The sequence below is a fragment of the Drosophila mauritiana genome, chromosome 2L (genome assembly GCF_004382145.1).
Source record: "Drosophila mauritiana strain mau12 chromosome 2L, ASM438214v1, whole genome shotgun sequence".
In the NCBI taxonomy this organism is placed as follows: domain Eukaryota; kingdom Metazoa; phylum Arthropoda; class Insecta; order Diptera; family Drosophilidae; genus Drosophila; species Drosophila mauritiana.
The window spans coordinates 15826249-15843584 of record NC_046667.1 but is presented as its reverse complement, the minus strand read 5'-3'; the positions used below and the strand labels follow the sequence as shown (position 1 = coordinate 15843584).

General features: G+C 39.0%; 5 protein-coding genes across 8 annotated transcripts; 3 read left to right on the top strand and 2 right to left on the bottom strand.

Moving 5' to 3' along the window:
• Positions 1-252: 252 nt before the first annotated feature.
• On the bottom strand, positions 253-1620 carry LOC117144313 (WD repeat domain-containing protein 83). Of its 2 annotated transcripts, XM_033309428.1 has the most exons (5): positions 1491-1620; positions 1319-1437; positions 1185-1257; positions 582-1112; positions 253-507 (listed from the first exon to the last, which is right to left on the bottom strand). In XM_033309428.1, exons 1-5 carry the CDS (start codon positions 1567-1569, stop codon positions 383-385), a joined length of 927 nt encoding a protein of 308 aa, XP_033165319.1. In that variant the 5' UTR covers positions 1570-1620; the 3' UTR covers positions 253-382. The 2 variants fall into 2 exon arrangements, with proteins under 2 accessions (XP_033165319.1, XP_033165327.1); XM_033309436.1 differs by lacking the exon at positions 1491-1620 and having other exon boundaries at positions 1185-1267.
• A 292-nt stretch (positions 1621-1912) lies between these two features.
• On the top strand, positions 1913-4017 carry LOC117144289 (cdc25-like protein phosphatase twine). Of its 2 annotated transcripts, none has more exons than XM_033309404.1 (2): positions 1913-2180; positions 2233-4017. In XM_033309404.1, the coding sequence occupies exon 2, from the start codon at positions 2259-2261 to the stop codon at positions 3537-3539; it is 1281 nt and encodes a 426-aa protein (XP_033165295.1). In that variant the 5' UTR covers positions 1913-2180; positions 2233-2258; the 3' UTR covers positions 3540-4017. The 2 variants fall into 2 exon arrangements, with proteins under 2 accessions (XP_033165295.1, XP_033165287.1); XM_033309396.1 differs by having other exon boundaries at positions 1916-2180; positions 2259-4017.
• A 307-nt stretch (positions 4018-4324) lies between these two features.
• On the bottom strand, positions 4325-5810 carry LOC117144303. Its single transcript, XM_033309417.1, has 2 exons — positions 5603-5810; positions 4325-5533 (listed from the first exon to the last, which is right to left on the bottom strand). Exons 1-2 carry the CDS (start codon positions 5666-5668, stop codon positions 4520-4522), a joined length of 1080 nt encoding a protein of 359 aa, XP_033165308.1. The 5' UTR covers positions 5669-5810; the 3' UTR covers positions 4325-4519.
• Positions 5811-11586: 5776 nt separating this feature from the next.
• Positions 11587-14192, top strand: LOC117144342. 2 transcript variants are annotated; one of them, XR_004459636.1, is made up of 3 exons: positions 11599-11778; positions 13231-13308; positions 13677-14192. XR_004459636.1 is itself a non-coding variant. In XM_033309461.1 (2 exons), exon 1 carries the CDS (start codon positions 11644-11646, stop codon positions 11770-11772), a length of 129 nt encoding a protein of 42 aa, XP_033165352.1. In that variant the 5' UTR covers positions 11587-11643; the 3' UTR covers positions 11773-11778; positions 13231-13310. The 2 variants fall into 2 exon arrangements, 1 of the variants encoding a protein (XP_033165352.1); XM_033309461.1 differs by lacking the exon at positions 13677-14192 and having other exon boundaries at positions 11587-11778; positions 13231-13310.
• Positions 14193-14295: 103 nt separating this feature from the next.
• LOC117144331 (protein tyrosine phosphatase type IVA 1) lies at positions 14296-16396 on the top strand. Its single transcript, XM_033309447.1, has 4 exons — positions 14296-14542; positions 14605-14771; positions 16004-16135; positions 16197-16396. The coding sequence occupies exons 1-4, from the start codon at positions 14423-14425 to the stop codon at positions 16306-16308; spliced, it is 531 nt and encodes a 176-aa protein (XP_033165338.1). The 5' UTR covers positions 14296-14422; the 3' UTR covers positions 16309-16396.
• Positions 16397-17336: the final 940 nt, after the last annotated feature.

Here is a 17336-nt window from a genome sequence, read left to right as displayed (position 1 = left end):
AATGATGAAGGATACAGCCAATGCATGTAGGCAGCTACATTGTGTCAACCACGCCTGCTCGCCCGCTCGTCCGCATTCGAAATATTTGATTAAGGAAACATTATGCAGGCCGTTCATAGTTAAAGGAAAAGAATCGTGAAGAATATATAAGCCAGATCATACGAAAACAAACACATATTACTACATACATTCATGCTCTATGAAAACAAAAAATTATGTCAAATAAATGGTTTTTCCTTTTTCCCTCAACAAAACAATACATTTTTATTTTGGCGGGTATTTTCGTGATAGTTTAAGGTGGGCTTCTGAAGGCGTCTTTATAATTTATAACTATATTATTTATATCACTAGCTTTTGTTAAAACTATACAGCATTATGAGACCTATAATTGCTCCTCTTCGATTTGCAAATCTGTCGAGAAGACATACATGTCCCGACGTCTGGCGAAAAGCATTTCCTGTCGCTTGGGATGAGTGGCTAAGGAGTGGACGACGCCACCATTATCACCTGTCGGATACATGACGAAGGAAACCGATATGTTAATATATAGTTAATGATATAGTTCAACTTTACTCCCTTACTTATGCGAATGCGCTGCAGTACTTTCCCTTCCAGCAGGTCGTAAACAAAGGCGTCTCCATCACTAGAGCCCGTGACTATATGGGCATCGTTCGACAGTATTCCGCACTCGATGTGGTAGTCATCGCCGCGATGGCCTCGGTACTCGGAGAGTAATCCCCCGGTCTCACAGTCCAGCAGTCGAACCACACTATCCTGACAGCCGGCCACCAGACATTGCTCGTCGAGCGTCTGCGCCAGATAAGTGATGGGTTCACCAACCTTGTCGCAGGTTAGTTCGCCCACCCGTATATCGTAGGTCCTCACACATCCGTCCAAGGAGGCGGCGTAGATGCGATTCTCGTTGGTTGCCACAGTGGTAATGCAGTCCCGGGCCTCCTTCATCACCTGCACGGGATCGAGGCGACGCGTTCGAATGTCCCAGCACATCACGGCATTATCCCGACCCCCGGAAATGGCTATCGAGGAGTCCTCGTTGAAGCAGACGCATCTAACACCTCCGGCATGGCTACGCAGGCGCCGTACTGGAGCTCCTGAAATAGGAGAGACACATTAGCAATAATTGGTGGGCTATGAAAGTGAGTGCGAAAATGATTACAACTCACCCGTGGACACGTCCCAGTAGATAATGCTTTTATCTAAGCTGGCGGAAACTATATAGCTACTATCACAGCTTCCCTGCAAGTTGCTAAATTGGATTACCTAATAATAAGAATAATACTAAGTGAGAAAACTTTACCGCCGCATCGGTGACTTCATCCGCATGACCACCATAAGTCTTAAGCAGTAATCCCGATGCCGGATTCCATAGCTTTATCTTCTTGTCAGATCCACAGCTCAAGCAATAAGTGCCATCAACTAAAGATTAATACGAGTTAATGCTTAATAATTGTGCACAGAACTCCACTTACCATTATAGCGCACAGCTCGCACTGCACCTTGCTTGCAGTCAATTGTGGTTTTCACGTTAAAGTTCTCAAATTCCGGCATATTTACATTAACAACAATAACACAACTGCAGCAGGGAATATGTAAACAAACGGAAAGTGTGGCCAAATGTAATAAATGGTAATATGCTCTTGTCAAATTTTCCAATGGAAAAAATGACATGCTTCACAATAATAATGGTGAAATGTTTTTATTTTGTTACGCTAATTAACGAAATAATTCTCACCAGCATACTAATTATTCTATGTATCTTTTTCTTTTAAATAGTTTAGATACAAATTTATTGATGCTTTTAAGATATATTGACACGCAATCAATAAGATGGCTGCGCATTTAAAATTAAATTTCATTGCTCTTTGACAAATAAAGTTGAACCAGCCATGAAAATAACACCAAAAAAATATACAAGCAATTTTAATCCAAACTAGCGCGTCCTATTTAAATACGGCGCAGTGGTGAGTTAGCAGGTGGTGAACTTGTGGCGGTAGAATGGGGAATTGATGAAGGCGCCAATAAAGTTGACCGCCAAAAGCGAAACAAACAAGTGGGCAGATCAAGAAAATCGCCAAGGATTTGGCAATCGAAATCACTACGCACGCTGGAACCCAAAATCGAAACTTCCCAATTGTTACGTTTATCGCAAATAGATCAGGGTAAGGAACAATTGCGAAAATCCAGCTGATTTTGGCAGCTTACAGCTGATAGAAAATCTTTGTGTTTTTAACGTGCAGATGGCGAGCAAGCGGCTGATGCTCGATGTGGAGGAAGAAGATGATGAAAGTGGAGCGTGTGGTCAGGAGAATTTGGATCCCCATGATGCCGATATGGAATACCAGGCCAAGAGGCGCAAATCAGCCGTGCAGGAGACTCCGTTGCAATGGCTGCTGAAGCGGCATGTTCCCGCCAGCGCCAGCGTTCTATCGCCCATCACCGAATTGTCGCAGAATATGCAGGTAGCTCGCCTGGATGGCACTCCCAAGTCCACCCAGAGAATGCCAGCCACCAGGACCCTGAACAACTTTAATAGCCTGTCCTCGCGAACCCTCGGCAGTTTCAGTAGCTCCTGCTCGAGTTACGAGTCGGGCAACTCGCTGGATGATGAGTATATGGCCATGTTCGAAATGGAATCAGCCGAGAATCACAATATTGAGTTGCCCGACGACTTGGAAGTGCTCCTCAGCGGACAACTGAAGTCGGAGAGCAATTTAGAGGAGATGCCCAACAAAAAAGGGTCCTTGCGTCGCTGCCTCAGCATGTATCCCAGTGAACAGCCAGAGGAAGCGGTTCAAGCACTGGATGAGGAGACCAACATGCCCATCAAGAAGATGCAACGGAAAACCCTATCAATGAACGATGCCGAGATCATGAGAGCACTGGGCGATGAACCAGAGTTAATTGGAGATCTCAGCAAGCCTTGTACCCTGCCCTGTTTGGCGACAGGCATAAGGCATCGTGATCTAAAGACCATCTCCAGTGACACATTGGCCAGACTGATTCAGGGCGAGTTTGATGAACAATTGGGAAGCCAGGGCGGCTACGAGATCATAGACTGCCGCTACCCATACGAGTTCCTTGGCGGACACATACGGGGGGCCAAGAATTTGTACACACGTGGGCAGATACAGGAGGCGTTTCCCACGCTGACCTCCAATCAGGAAGATCGTCGCATCTACGTGTTCCACTGTGAGTTCTCCTCGGAACGGGGTCCCAAGCTACTGCGCTTCCTGCGCAGCAACGACAGAAGTCAACATGCCCACAACTACCCGGCACTAGACTATCCTGAACTTTATATCCTGCACAATGGGTACAAGGAGTTCTTCGGCCTCTACTCGCAGCTGTGCCAGCCCAGCCAATATGTACCAATGCTCGCACCGGCGCACAATGATGAGTTCCGACATTTTCGGGCCAAGACCAAGTCCTGGCAATGTGGCGAGGGCGGAGACAGTGGAATCGGCGGTGGAGGCTCTCGCGGCCTCCGGAAATCACGTTCTCGACTGCTCTACGCCGAGTAATGTTTTCAGGCTGCAGATACAATTCATGAACCGATCCCACCTGCCATAAGCTCACAGAGATCTCAATGAGAAACGATGGCTGCCCAATTTTACTGAGAATTATTTTGTAATATTTAAGGACGCACATTTTAAGGTTCATTTCTTGTTGCGTTGTTCAAATGTTGTGAATGCACTTTATATTTATTTAGTTCTTGATTTTGTATTATGTTCCACGTTGTGTGAACGCAGAGAACCCAAAAAGAACCACCAAAGATTGGAAGAAGAACAGAAAATGGATAAATGTTCTCTAGTCAGTGTATGTAATAGTTTCAAAATTAATTAAAGTTCATTTTTGTGTTCGGAATTTAAAAGTTAACTTAAGAAAGTATTTCATATTTTATTTTAGTATTTAAGCATAATAATCTAACCCTTGGATTTAAGAACTTCAAAGAAAATTACGAAAATTGTCTATGTATAAATACAAACTATGCTGAAACTATTTATGTGGATTCCACCTACATCGGTCAACTTTTATTATAAGTATCTAAAAACAATCATTTAATACACAATTTAAAGTTTTAGGATGAAAAACGTTTAAATAAAACAGGAGATATAGGAGTACTCTTAAAATATTTCAAGAAAATTCGTGATAATTCGTGAAATTTTAAATCAAATGATGAAAAATATTCCCTAATTTATATGTTATTATATTTCATATATTACAAAATTTTAAGTGCTATAAACTATTAATGAAATATGAAGAAAACAAGTAATTTCTTACTGATCGATAATAAAAAGGACCACTATTTTTGAGAACAGTTATAAAATACTTATCATTTTATTCATCGTTGAACAATTTTTGACATTTCGAAATAAAATTCAGATTGAAATGCTTTACAGTTTATGTTTTCAGAGATTACGACCAGAATAGGTTTTTTCCTGGATTAAGGTTTCACCAAAGGGGCTCTGTATACAAATCATCAGTCATGAAGGATGCCCTTCTAATCATCATTTACAGGTGCTTCAAAAGGAGCCTTGCAACCGGCCTTATCGTAAAACTCGAATGGCAGCGGATCCTCGTTGTCGTAATAGTCGGAATCACGGGCGCAGCTGGGACCAAGTTCCATTTTCACCATCTTGTCGCGCCAAAAGTCGAGAAGCTCTTTGGTGAGAACCTCATCCCTCAGCTTGTAAATCCAACTGTTGTAGTCGTCGGGCCCATAGAAACCAGCATCACCCTTGTACTCCTGCAGCAGCTCGGCGGCCTTGTTTTGATCCTCCGCCGAGGGTGTGCCATCGAAGAGCAGCTTCCAGATTATCTCCCTGGCGGCTGCCGCTATCTTCTTCACGCTGGCCTGGTGAACGCTGTCCGGAACGATGATTTTGGTCAGGACAAAGCGCTTCATTAGCGTTCGGTATTCCTCGAGAGGATTTTCCTTGGTCAGGGCGGCCTCAAATTCGCCGGACAGAGCGGCGGCATCATCGGCACTCAGTTCACCCGGAGTGGTAGGCGTCGCTGGCCCATCCTGATCCAGCGAAGCCTGCTCCTCCAGTGCTGCGCGCACCTTTAGGCTGGCTGCAAATGGAGCGGTACAACCGGCATGGGCATAGAACTCCAATGGCGGGGTGTCGTCGCTGTCAAAGAGATCACAGTCGCGTGACCAACAGGGACCGAGTTGCTTCTTCACCAGCACATCACGCCAAAAGTCGAGGAGCTCCTTCTTTAGAACCTCATCCCTCAGCTTGACAATCCATTCGTTATACGGCGTTGGGTCGTAGAAGCAGGCGTCACCACGGTATTCCTCCAGCAATTGGCTGGCCTTCTCTGTGTTCGATTGCGAGGTACCGGCCTCGTCGAATAACAGCCGCCAGATGACGTCACGCGCCGCTGCAGCCGTTCGATCGAAATTCTCCTTGGTGACATCATCATCCACGATTTCGTCTACCTGCACGCGTGTTTCGATGAGCTTTTGGTAATCCTTCACGGGATCCACCAGGCCAATGGTATAATCGTTCTGTCGGGACAATAGTTGTTATTGTTTGTAAACTATTTTTGTTTATTTTCTATGGCTGTTGTTTATTACCTGAGCTACTTTCTCTGCCGTTGCCATTTTGCCGGATTGTGTGTCCTCGGCCTTTCGCTTGGACATTCCCCTCTGGATAAATCGGCGATATATTGTTCTTCGCAGTAAAATGTTTAAAATCGTTGGGCTATTGATCGTCACTTCTGGCGAAATGAGATAAGATGACTAATTCAGGTTGCCGCTTGCTGTTGCGGTACTACGTATGTAAATAGTAGGGTAGTTCTTTTCTATAGAGAACATTTAAATTGGGATGTTCTCGAAAGGGCAGGACTAGAATCAAAATAAGACGACCTTTTGGAGGAAGAGGAAAATAAAATATGTTACTTTTTAAGAATATTATTATTTTTATGTTGATATTTTATTGCAAAATATATCCGCTTATACTTTTAATATATTCAACATCTTTTAAAATCACTTCTTTCATATTTTATGAAAAAAAACATTAGTTTTTGAAAAATAATGCAAAATAAATAATATAAATATGAATATAAAGTATCGATTATGCGCACAATCTAAACATCGATTAAACACTAAATAGCATTTGACACTATCGGCACTATCGAGTGTTCGAGCTAATCGAATATAATCACTATCGGTGTCTACCAACACAAACGAGCGAATTGTTCGCAACGCCTACTTCGATTACAAGTACTTTGCTCTTGGAAATCGGTAGAAAAAATTGTGCAATCCGTGCTGGAAACTACAGATATTATTTTCGCCCGATTGATTCATGTCAAATTGATTGATTCATTTTATACCATTGGTTCCGCCCTGTGCTGACTGTGTGTGTGTGTGTGCGTGACAGACACAAAGAAATTTGAGGTTAAGCTGCAGACGAATTTGCGTTAATGTCGCTGAAAAACCAAAGCTTGACTGTATTGTTATTCAATAAAAAATACTTAAGCTAAAGATACAGTCAATTTACAATTGCAATAAGAGCAATAGTTGTGTCGTGAAGGCAACACACACAAGCCAATTGCATTCGTGGAATTCGTGTCGGTGAGAGTCTCGCGGTGCGTCTGTGTGTGCGTGTGGACGTGAATTCAATTTTCTCGTGCACGAAAAGCAACGAAAAAGCTTCAAAAGTTATACTCAAATGTGTATGGCAATTGTGGTAAGTGCGGCAGGGGATCGGCTAAAGCCGCAAGTTTTTAAATAATACATTTTTGTTGCATAAATTGTTTCGAACGTCAACGAACACTCGCACAACTACTGAGCCCCAAAGTATGTGTGCTTGTGTGCGTGCATTGACATTTACACTCAATTTTTTTCGGTTAAACAATTTTAGACTGGATTTTAATTTTTTTATTCAAAAAATAGTAAACAATTGCCATCTTGTAAGACTAGAATATGTTATAAACTATTTGTGTTTACATTTTTTATTGAATTTTACTCGAAATACCAACAAATCTGTGTAATTGCTTCGAATAATATTCTTTTCATCGCAATCAATTCAATCGAATTGCAGATTCTGCTGTGTTTGCATAAAACGTTAAGGAAAGTAATATCCTATTTGTTATCATGCACAGCAAGCATACACTTCAATAAATGGGTAACTTCACGCATTTTACTTTCATTCGACCCAGTTACCTGGTTAACTGCCATCGCCAGTTGAAAGTAAATGTCAGCTGACCCAGTTTTACCATCCGAACGGAACTAGGACGGGACAAAAACTATTTTGCACTGCACCAGTTCGAGTTTATTTCTCTTTTTTGGCTGTTTTTATCATCTTCATACGTCATTTGCTGGGTACATACACGTAGATTTATCTAATATCTAATCTGTTGAAGGCATTTCGGGCAGATTTATATCATATCAAAGCGGGAGAGCAAACAGTAAACAAAAGACATGGCCGAGAGAAATGGCTTTTGAAGAATACAGCCAAATCAGTTGGCATTTTATACTGAGCAAATGTGGACGCAGCAAAGTTGTAGTGCAAAAAGATTGCCCTCCTCCTTCATAGCTTTCAGTTTTACAATCAGTTGTTACTCAACAAGGTTTGGCTGTGATTTGCTGTTATCTCGAATTTTCGCATTTTTTCCACCTGTGTTTATCTTGATCGCACTGTTTGCTAATCGATATCAGCAAATTGCGTCAATTGGTATAGAAATGGAACCTGGCAACTGAAACTGTCCCAAACGCACCACAGGAATATTAATTATACTCCAACCGGTGGTTGAAAATCCCAACGATATTCGTTTTTTAACCAGTTCTCTTGTCAGATTTCTTGTGCTCTCCGTTTTATTTCCGTTTGGGGTCTCTTGTCCTTGAACAAGTTCAATGATATTGCCCCGGCCCGGCAATACAAACAAAAGACAGAAAAAAAAAGAATATCATTCGGTTTCGTTCTCTCTTTTTATTTATCCGTGATAAAAAATGAGCGAGCCAGATAAGCCTATCAGCCAAGGGAACAATTTAAAAATCCGGTTTGACTTTATCAAAAATATACCGATATATCATATCGGTATATATATCGTATATATCGTATGAGGAGAAGACGTCATCACTTGGACGCACCGATTACCAAACCCGAATAATTTAGTAGAGAGGGTGCCTGTCAATCATACACAATACATTTTTCAAGATTGAATACCTAGCTAGCATTGCATTAAATTCCATTTCCTTATCAAGAGTACTAGATGTATCTCAACTGAGCATTGAGATTACGTATACGCTTCTTGGTTATTTTGTATTCCAGCTGTTTGTGTTTTGTTGTCTGGGTTTATCTGCTTTCCGCCAGTTCTCAAATATTCCATATTCCCACGCACACAATCGCACGTCAATTGAATTCCTCGAAATGTGTGGCAATACTTTCGATCATTAAAGTGCTTCCAGCAATTTGTTTGAGGTCATTTTGATGTAGTGCAATTTATTGGGTCTCTCGGAACATCTTCAATGAACCGCAGCTTGAATTCTACAGCCAACTAATTAAATACACTCGCACATTAGTTAGGAGCAACTCAAGAACTCGCTAATTAGAAATGTCGAAGTAGCATGAGAGTTGCGAACTTTCAGACTACTTTTCGCGGTTATATATCATTGTGGTGTATTTTTTTTTTTTACTGCTGTCACGTTTTGGCAGCTTGTGTGCAGAATTTCACCAATACATGTCATATCCAAAAATAGACCAAAAAGCAAACAACAAAGCATGCAATACGATTTACAAACGTCAGTGGGCGGTGAAGGGTGGTAGATTGGTGGAAAATGGGGGGGAAAATGTCACCGACCACCCCCGGATTCTATATATAGTGCGCGATGAATGCGGCGCTGTTTGTCCTCAATAGTTTTGGCCTGCCCTTGGTTAAGGTACACAGTACCCAAAACTAACCAGGAAAATGACATTTTGCTGATGTGCCATGCATGTACGTACTCCTTGTCTATAAGTCAACCTTGAAGGACCTGCAATTTGTGGCAGGGGTAGACATGCATTCGATAATTGCAATAACAAGACAAGATTGCTTATTTCTTTTTGTTTTGGTTGCATTTTATCAAAACAAAACAACAACAGCTGTTTTCCGATTAAAAGTTGTTGATGATGACGCATGAGAAGCCGCCGCCTGGTGCGTCACGAAAAACTGCGCGACCACTTGGCAACTGAAAAGGCGGTTGGAGATCCTAGTTGCCACCATTTCCTGCTCATCTCCTCCTGGTCGCAGCACTCGAGACGCCTCGGGGTGAACTTAAAATTTCCATTATGGCGAAATACGGAAATACGCGGATGGGTGGAGATGGTGTTGGGTCTGGGGCTTGGACATCGCCCTTCCTCCTCTGGTAGTCGCGCAAAATCAATAACTCGAGCTTGGTCTCAGTCTCATTTCGAGCAGCAAAGCCATGTGGCTCTGTTTTTTTTGCTGTCTATTCGTTTGACTTGGGTTCCTTATACCCATACTTACCAGATATGAAAGCGTGCCGCAAATATATAAGGTGAACAAAACTTAGAAAAGCCTAATGGCTTGATTTTCATTTGTTACGGAAGTACAAAAAAAAAGTTCTTGCTATATATCTATATCTATCTATCTATATGGATATTTTTTTTATTATTTATGGTAAGATAGATTTCATATATTGATCCTAAATCATTTATAATTGTTCTTAATATGCATTTAAGATTCCATTGATTTAAGATCCAATTTGGTTTCGGTGAACTATTTTGTTTATGTTTAGTCTACTAGCTTTCCACCGCATGTAGTGGCTAGTTTTCGGAAATATAAGTGTATAAAATAGATGAGCAAATCAACTTAATGTATTCTTAGTGTCTGCGTTATGTCTGGCTTTTTTCGGCACGTCTCCGATTTTATTGACACCCGTGGACAGACTTTAGCTTAGTAAGCTGAGGCTTGAGTGGCAGTTACCCTCATCACATTTCCCGTCCGTTAGTCATTTTCAATTTGTTTACAACCTTTTACTACTGTTTTTTTTTGCAACTCAGTGATTTTTCGGCCGATCTTGTTTGCCAGGATTGCAGTCGAAGTCTAAACAAAAACTGAAAGCGGGCATACAAAACAGGGAACTGGAATCGAAGTACTTTGAACCCCGAATCCAAACTCAGACACAGACGGTGTTGGGTTTTCTTTCTTACCTCCAGATTTCATCGGTTCCTTGTTCTTTGTTTCCTCTTGTCTGGCCCTCGGTCTAAGTCGTCTGCTCCTGATTCGGGAAAGTCCAATCAACTTTCCGCTCAGACGACACCATCTGCTACCTCGCAGAGGGGAAAAGAGAACAAAAAGAATCTTTTGGCAAAGATACAATAGTGTGTTAGGAAGTTTTGCCCAATTGCACGAATATCTTTATGTTGATTTGAAGCAAAAGTTTGATTGCATTAAACCCCACGTTTAAAGACATTAAGATGTATTACCAGATTGGAAAATGCATTTGAAAATCTGTGTATGTAGCTAGGAGCATTCAAGTGGAACAAATACGTACATATATATATAACAAGTAACAATAAAGCCGCAATTTGGTATTAGTGTCGTCATGCCATTTGCCTACATCTCGATTATAATCAACTGGTTTAAATGTAAGACTAATTTCATATTAAGTTACACGTTTGTGTGCGCCGTAGCCTTCATTAACTGTGCATATTATAAACCGCATTTAGCTTTGTTTATTGCCCTTAAATAACGACTAACCTTGGCATCCCATAAAAGTTATAATCTGTCTGCGAAACTTTCCTTAGCTGTGTTTGAACACTTTCAAAGTCAGGTAGCTAGACGGGAAAAAAACCTATATATGTTAAAGATCTTATCAATCATTTTTTTATTCCCAGAATTAACAAGCGTTTCCACATAGATATTTGAATATCCTACGGATTTTATGTCTATATGCATTCTAGCAGTTTGAAATACCAAGCCATTAACGCTAAATAATTTGTATTGATCATAAATATAAGTGTTTGTTAGGTAATGTCATTATTTTTTTGGGTTTCTTAGAAAGCACAGGTATTTTCAAAATTATAGTAGAGTTTATTTTTGAAACTTATTTCACAGACGAAGTCAAAAAGAAAATTGTAAGATCTATATTTAAAAATGACAGAACACAAGATATCTCTTTTGTCTAGCTTCTAAAATTAAACCACTTAACATTTTAAAATTTATACCCTCGTGCTTTTTAATCAGAAACCAGAAATTATACCAAAACGAAATCATCAATGAAGCTAATAAAATACTTTAAAATGTAACATGTATTTAGTAAGCTTTAAATCGCCTTTTCACGGTCCATTGAACTTAACTATTTTTATTTAACAATAGAAAATTAAAGCTAACCAAGCAAATTGTTTCTATTTTTCCTGCCTCTATTGTTTTTGCACAACAGACCTTTTAAAGCGCTTTAAATATGCACCAGACTGTAAGATAATTTTTTGTGGAAGTAGTGGGGGGTGGTGGGGCAGAAAGCAAACCTCTCTGCGTGAGCGATTGGAGAGATGTGCGTCACGACTCTCTCCGCTCTGCCCGGCAATGGAGACTTACTGCCGGACGGAGCGGCAGTTTCCGTGGCGTAAAATGGGTGGCGAAGAGTTGACAATCGCCAGTCGATAGCAAAACATGAGAGAGTGCTCATCGCGCAGCAATACGCGTCTACTTAGTGTGGTAATCGTAATCGATCAACGTCTCAGAATCGACACTTGTCGATATTTAATCGAGATACTATCACGCCGTATAACGGGCGATTAACGATAGGTAAATACAATTTATCCGCTGGCAAATCTGAACGTGGAGGACCAATCCTCAGTAGTTTCTAATTAACTGATAGGAGAGAAAGGTTTACGATCCGCGGATAAAATCGATTAGTGTCTTCCGGCAAACACCTGTCGATATCTAATCGGGAGTCCATATCAACGCGTTACAAGCCCCGTCGTAATCAGCAACTAATCACTGTATTTGCTTAAATGCATAGGGAAATACCTATGTACGTATAGATATTTACATATATATTTGCCTGTGTGACTTTTCAATTTCGCCAAGACGCAAAACAAAAAATACATTGCATAAGTCACAAGTAAAAACCGACTGAGAAATATAGCATCAACAAAAAGTGTTGTTGCTTAACGTGTCATGCGGTAAACACACACACACACTGACAAATCTAGAATGTACTGTTATATACTAGGTGCATTCCGAGAAGAAGTGAAAGTTTTCAGTTCTATCAACAAAGTGTTCCTTTTATGTTTCGTTTTTTTTTGCACTCGTTTCTTAATTAGTTTCACGCGTTTCAATATCACTCGCTATTCCACAATGGATTCTCCAATACATACCATAATCGAAATGCCTTTACCAGAAGGAATTGGCCAATTTTCGAGAGAAATATTCGCCTACTTTAGGCAAAAGTGCAAAAATAAACACAGGTCGCACTGGGGCCATAGAAAATGGAATATTTGCTTAAAGAGTTATCGCGTTTGTGTGTATATACACGTATATATGCGAAATACATATTATACAATCATTGTTCTGCTTCGGTCTTTATATTTGTGAACTCATTTTATACATATGCTTTTCACGATCATCAACGGAATATAAATAATGTAAACTGGTCGTGGAAATGAGCAGACATTATCTTGGATCACTTTTAGGGAATATTTTTAATATTTTTTCAGACACCAGGCGACCAATACATTTAAAATCCACTTCAAAGATCTTTCTTGCGTATGTTCTCTTGTTTTCGCAGATAAATTTCAGTTGATAAAGGCGGTCTTATTTTATTATTTTTAAATTGGCTATTTTGGTTGCTAATTAATTATTGCAAACGTTGATAAATCCTAAAAATGTTGAAATTATTTTTATTCCCCCGCGATTTTTGTATGTTTATGGCCCCTGTTTCAAAATTGTATAATGTATGTATATAGTGATGTATATACAACATGAGCCCTAACCCTTGAATGATTTCGATTGTAATACACCAGTTTTATTTTTATTTATTTATTATTATTATTTACTTTGCAAATCGATTTTTTTGTATACAATTTATTTCCCCTAAAAGCTTTTAGCTGGTAATGTTTTCAAACATTCTTAATTTCTTGATTGCAAATGGTGGTCAAATAAATTCCTACAAATAAATTTCCAGCTTTTTGTCAATTTTCATTTAATTTAAATGTGCTACCGAATGTTGTCTCAACTTTTTATTTCTTTTTGCAGTTGGTTAGACCTGTTCCCACATCTATGGAGTTTCATCTAGACAGTGCAGAATACTGCCAGGCACAGCACAAATAAAAAGTGAGTATGGATTAACTTTGCAGGGTATATGGACTTTTTGCTTAATTAATTAGCTCAAGTGGCACGGGCGTTAAACTGCGTGGCGATGGAAAGGTCACTTGACTTACAATGAACAAAGCACTGTGACCTTTCTGGACAATTGACGGCTTGACCCGCCCCGAAGAACATCGCGGATAAAAGAGTGTCGTGCGAGACAAAATGGCGAAAGTCTCAATTATTTCATTGCGTGTAATTGAGCTAAATTGTTTTTTAGTTTCCCACGAATTGTTCTCAATTAATTGAACAATGGGAGTCGCTAGAAAGAAACTCAAACCGACTTGCACCAGATTTGTCTGGAATTGAACTCATTCTAGTCTCACTCTTTGCAGGTAAGCAATCCTACAAAAAGGCGGAGATAGCCTGAGTAAACACAGTCATCTCTTCGGGAGTCGTCATCGATAAGTGGTGTGGAAACCATCAGAATAATACCGTCAACGGATCAGCTGAAATAGCGACAGCAGCGGCATCAATTAGCCCAAGACTGTCGATCTATGGGAGAGAAAGAGGAATACTAAATTCAAAGCATCGCGGTGATCACAGATCATATCACAGCAAGGAAATATTTAAATTTTTAACAACGAAACCTTGAAAAAGTTGTAATATTTTCGAAAACAAAACGGGAACTGAGCCCAAATCATTTTTGTTAGCTTAAACTACGTGTGACACTTAACAGGGAACCCTTTTTTCAGTCAAAGAAAATTGATTGATTTTCTTTGTGATAGCAGAAAAATCCATAATTGTACTTAATTGAAAAAAAAGAACTAATTTTACTTAAACGATACTTAATCTAAGTTTGTGTTTTGGTGTAAAACATTTAAGATACGATACGAAAAGAGTTAATTATATTTATATTTATTTTTTATACATAACTCTAGCCTAAACAAGATTCAATTGTAAGCCTCTAACACGCTGAATTTTTAATCTAGAAATCAAACTACTTCCGTTAAAAGAAACCAATCAAATCTTTGTGAAAACGAAACAAAAACCACACCTCAAGATTGTAAGCAAGTAACAGACTCTACTTAAGTGCACACAAGCCAGATTAAGTCCTTCAGAACAGCTTTTGTAATTGTTTATGAGCATCACCATGCGTCAAAAAGATCTGCGCCCAGCCCCCGCTCTAATTGAGTACAAGGGCATGAAGTTCCTAATCACCGATCGACCATCAGACATAACCATTAATCACTACATTATGGTAAGTCCCTTAATCATCTCAGCCTTAGCCACATCCCATTAATTTCCCTATCGTTCTTGTAGGAGCTAAAGAAGAACAATGTCAACACTGTGGTGCGCGTGTGCGAACCCAGCTATAATACCGACGAGCTCGAGACACAAGGCATTACTGTCAAGGACCTGGCTTTTGAGGACGGCACCTTCCCGCCTCAGCAAGTCGTTGACGAGTGGTTTGAGGTCTTAAAGGATAAGTGAGTACAATAACAGCGCTCTTGCAGTCGCGTAGATAATTGTTATTTTATTAATTATGTCATTTATGACATTGAGCGTATTTTTTTTTGTTTTCACATTCAAACTGAAGATCTTATAAAATTAGTCATTATTTAATTTATTTTAGTTAGTTTTAACATTGAATATAAATAGTAACAACATTATTATAACTACACTGTAAATATATTTTCATTTATTTTTAAGCGAATTAGATTAATAAATTTACAACTACCACCAGTTCAAATAGTTCTTATTTAAGACAAATGTATTTGCAATATTGAATTATTTTATTTAACATAATTTCTGAGCTATCATAAACCACAATCGAACTAAACGCGTCTACAAAAAATAAACCTCAAGTGATTTTTATCAATTTATTCAGTATTATTTGTTGCTTTGTGCCACTCAATCTAAAGATAATCAAACATTACTAAATTCAAAGAATAAAAAAGCCAAAGACAAATATCTAAAAGCTGCGCTAGCCACATATCCAATGAGCTGTTTAAAAATTCCACACAAATTAAAGAAGAACATTTTGAAGTTGTACAGATTCCCGCTTGTAGTCCCCGCTGTCGCCTTAGCTACTAGCTTAGTATGATTTCCAATGCTCATCAGTTATAAGTTGCTGTATAGAATTTGGCTAACAAAAATCTTCTGCACATTCCTTCCTTCATACTTCTCTCAACGTTTTCGTTTTGTAAATTTCGAATTCCACACTCCATCAACAACTTGTACTACCTGTAAGCTACCAAACTTGATCAACGAGAACTTACCTTACCTTCCTATATGATTCGTTTCGTGTGCTATTTTATGATACCGCTGCTGCTGTGCCCTAGTTTTAGAAAGTCCACAAGCGCCACACTATCCTACTACAAACATAAGCGATTCTCGCTCAGACACATACCAAAAACAGTTCCACCAACAACAGCAACTGCAACTGCAATAAGAACTTCAGCAACCAGAGCCAGTTTATCCGCAGCAACAGGTCGGGACACAGATACAATTCCCCTAACAGGCACAGATAATCTCAATGATACTGGCGAGGCAGCATCAGCAATTTATAATAATACTGCATTTCTTGATAATGAAACTTGTCGGTAAGCGTAGACCTAGAGTTATAGGCTTAGACCAAAATCAAAGAAATTTAATAATTAAAGTAAGCCTTTGTATTTATTTTCCAATCAACTCTATAATTCGCAATTGTACCTTACAGATATCAACAAAATCCGGAGGCTTGCGTTGCCGTTCATTGTGTGGCTGGTCTGGGACGAGCTCCTGTCCTTGTTGCCTTGGCACTGATTGAATTGGGCTTAAAATATGAGGCAGCAGTGGAAATGATTAGAGAGTAAGTGTTTGATAACCAGACGACAAGAGAAAAAATGAGATTAACATTCAATTTGTTTTAGTAAACGACGTGGAGCCATCAATGCCAAGCAGCTGTCCTTTTTGGAAAAATACAAGCCAAAGGCGAGACTAAAGCACAAAAATGGTCATAAGAATTCATGTTCTGTGCAATAGATTTCCAACACCATATGTATATTCCCACCAGACAAAAAGTGTTCATTTTTTCAAAAAAAAAAAAAAAAATGCAAGCGGATAGAAAAGCGCGTACACAAATATGAATTGATAGGCAGCAATCCGAAAAATTGAACTAACCATGTACCACAGAGAGCCCAAAAATATGGACGGAGAAATTGAGTTACAGCCCCAGTTATTACTAAACCTCAAATCTCAAATTGAAATGTATTGGCAACAGTTGTGTAATTTGTATGTATTAATTAATGTAATTTATTGTTATTTTACAATTCGATTCAGCCAACCCACAGCGAGCTAAAAAAAAATTTAATTTTGTACCTACAGCATATATAAACAGACTTATACGCATATATTTCATTACGAACGGCCCGAATACCCCATTAAATGGTTGTAGAGGGCTTGTCGAAGTAGTTGAAAAATAAACAACATGTTTAAATATAAAATCTAACAACAGCAATCAAAGCACATTAATAAACAAAGTTTTCGGGATCTAAGTAAAAGAACGGTGCACGGAAAGGATAAAACTTAACATCTATATTCTAAAACTGAAAAATGTACTTAATCGCATATTAGTTTGAAGTTCAGCCCTCAAAAATCTGCATTATTTATATTTTGTTGTTTATCTTCTTTTCACTGCGTCCACTTTTAGCTATCGATGGGTGAAGGCATATATCTGAAAACTTATTTGATTTTTAACTTTCAATAGTAAAAATACATTTATTTATATTAGAGCCTTCTTTTTTATATGCTAAACACCTTGCTTATTTGACACTACAATACCAATCAGCCTCTCACATATATGCATGAGTTCCATGTGTGTATGTGTGACTCACAGATATATATAACTATACATATAATTAAATATATATATGTATTATAGAACTACAAAGTTTTACATTAATGACTACATACATTCAAACTCAAGAATTGCAAGCAGTAAACAAGCAGATTAAAGAAATATTTTAAACAAGCAGCAAGAAAAAATAAAACAAAAATTGAGAAAATGAACA

What these genes read in the sequence shown, in the direction of transcription:
- LOC117144313 (XM_033309428.1), bottom strand. Translation starts at nt 1,569, where the DNA reads ATGCCGGAATTTGAGAACTTTAACGTGAAAACCACAATTGACTGCAAG. An exon ending in GCGAGCTGTGCGCTATAATG is followed by an intron (nt 1,438 to 1,490) that starts GTAAGTGGAGTT and finishes ATTAATCTTTAG; the next exon opens with TTGATGGCACTTATTGCTTG. An exon ending in ACTGCAGCGCATTCGCATAA is followed by an intron (nt 508 to 581) that starts GTAAGGGAGTAA and finishes TGTATCCGACAG; the next exon opens with GTGATAATGGTGGCGTCGTC.
- LOC117144289 (XM_033309404.1), top strand. Translation starts at nt 2,259, where the DNA reads ATGGCGAGCAAGCGGCTGATGCTCGATGTGGAGGAAGAAGATGATGAA.
- LOC117144303 (XM_033309417.1), bottom strand. Translation starts at nt 5,668, where the DNA reads ATGTCCAAGCGAAAGGCCGAGGACACACAATCCGGCAAAATGGCAACG. An exon ending in CGGCAGAGAAAGTAGCTCAG is followed by an intron (nt 5,534 to 5,602) that starts GTAATAAACAAC and finishes TTGTCCCGACAG; the next exon opens with AACGATTATACCATTGGCCT.
- LOC117144342 (XM_033309461.1), top strand. Translation starts at nt 11,644, where the DNA reads ATGAGAGAGTGCTCATCGCGCAGCAATACGCGTCTACTTAGTGTGGTA.
- LOC117144331 (XM_033309447.1), top strand. Translation starts at nt 14,423, where the DNA reads ATGAGCATCACCATGCGTCAAAAAGATCTGCGCCCAGCCCCCGCTCTA. An exon ending in TTTGAGGTCTTAAAGGATAA is followed by an intron (nt 14,772 to 16,003) that starts GTGAGTACAATA and finishes TGTACCTTACAG; the next exon opens with ATATCAACAAAATCCGGAGG. An exon ending in GCAGTGGAAATGATTAGAGA is followed by an intron (nt 16,136 to 16,196) that starts GTAAGTGTTTGA and finishes AATTTGTTTTAG; the next exon opens with TAAACGACGTGGAGCCATCA.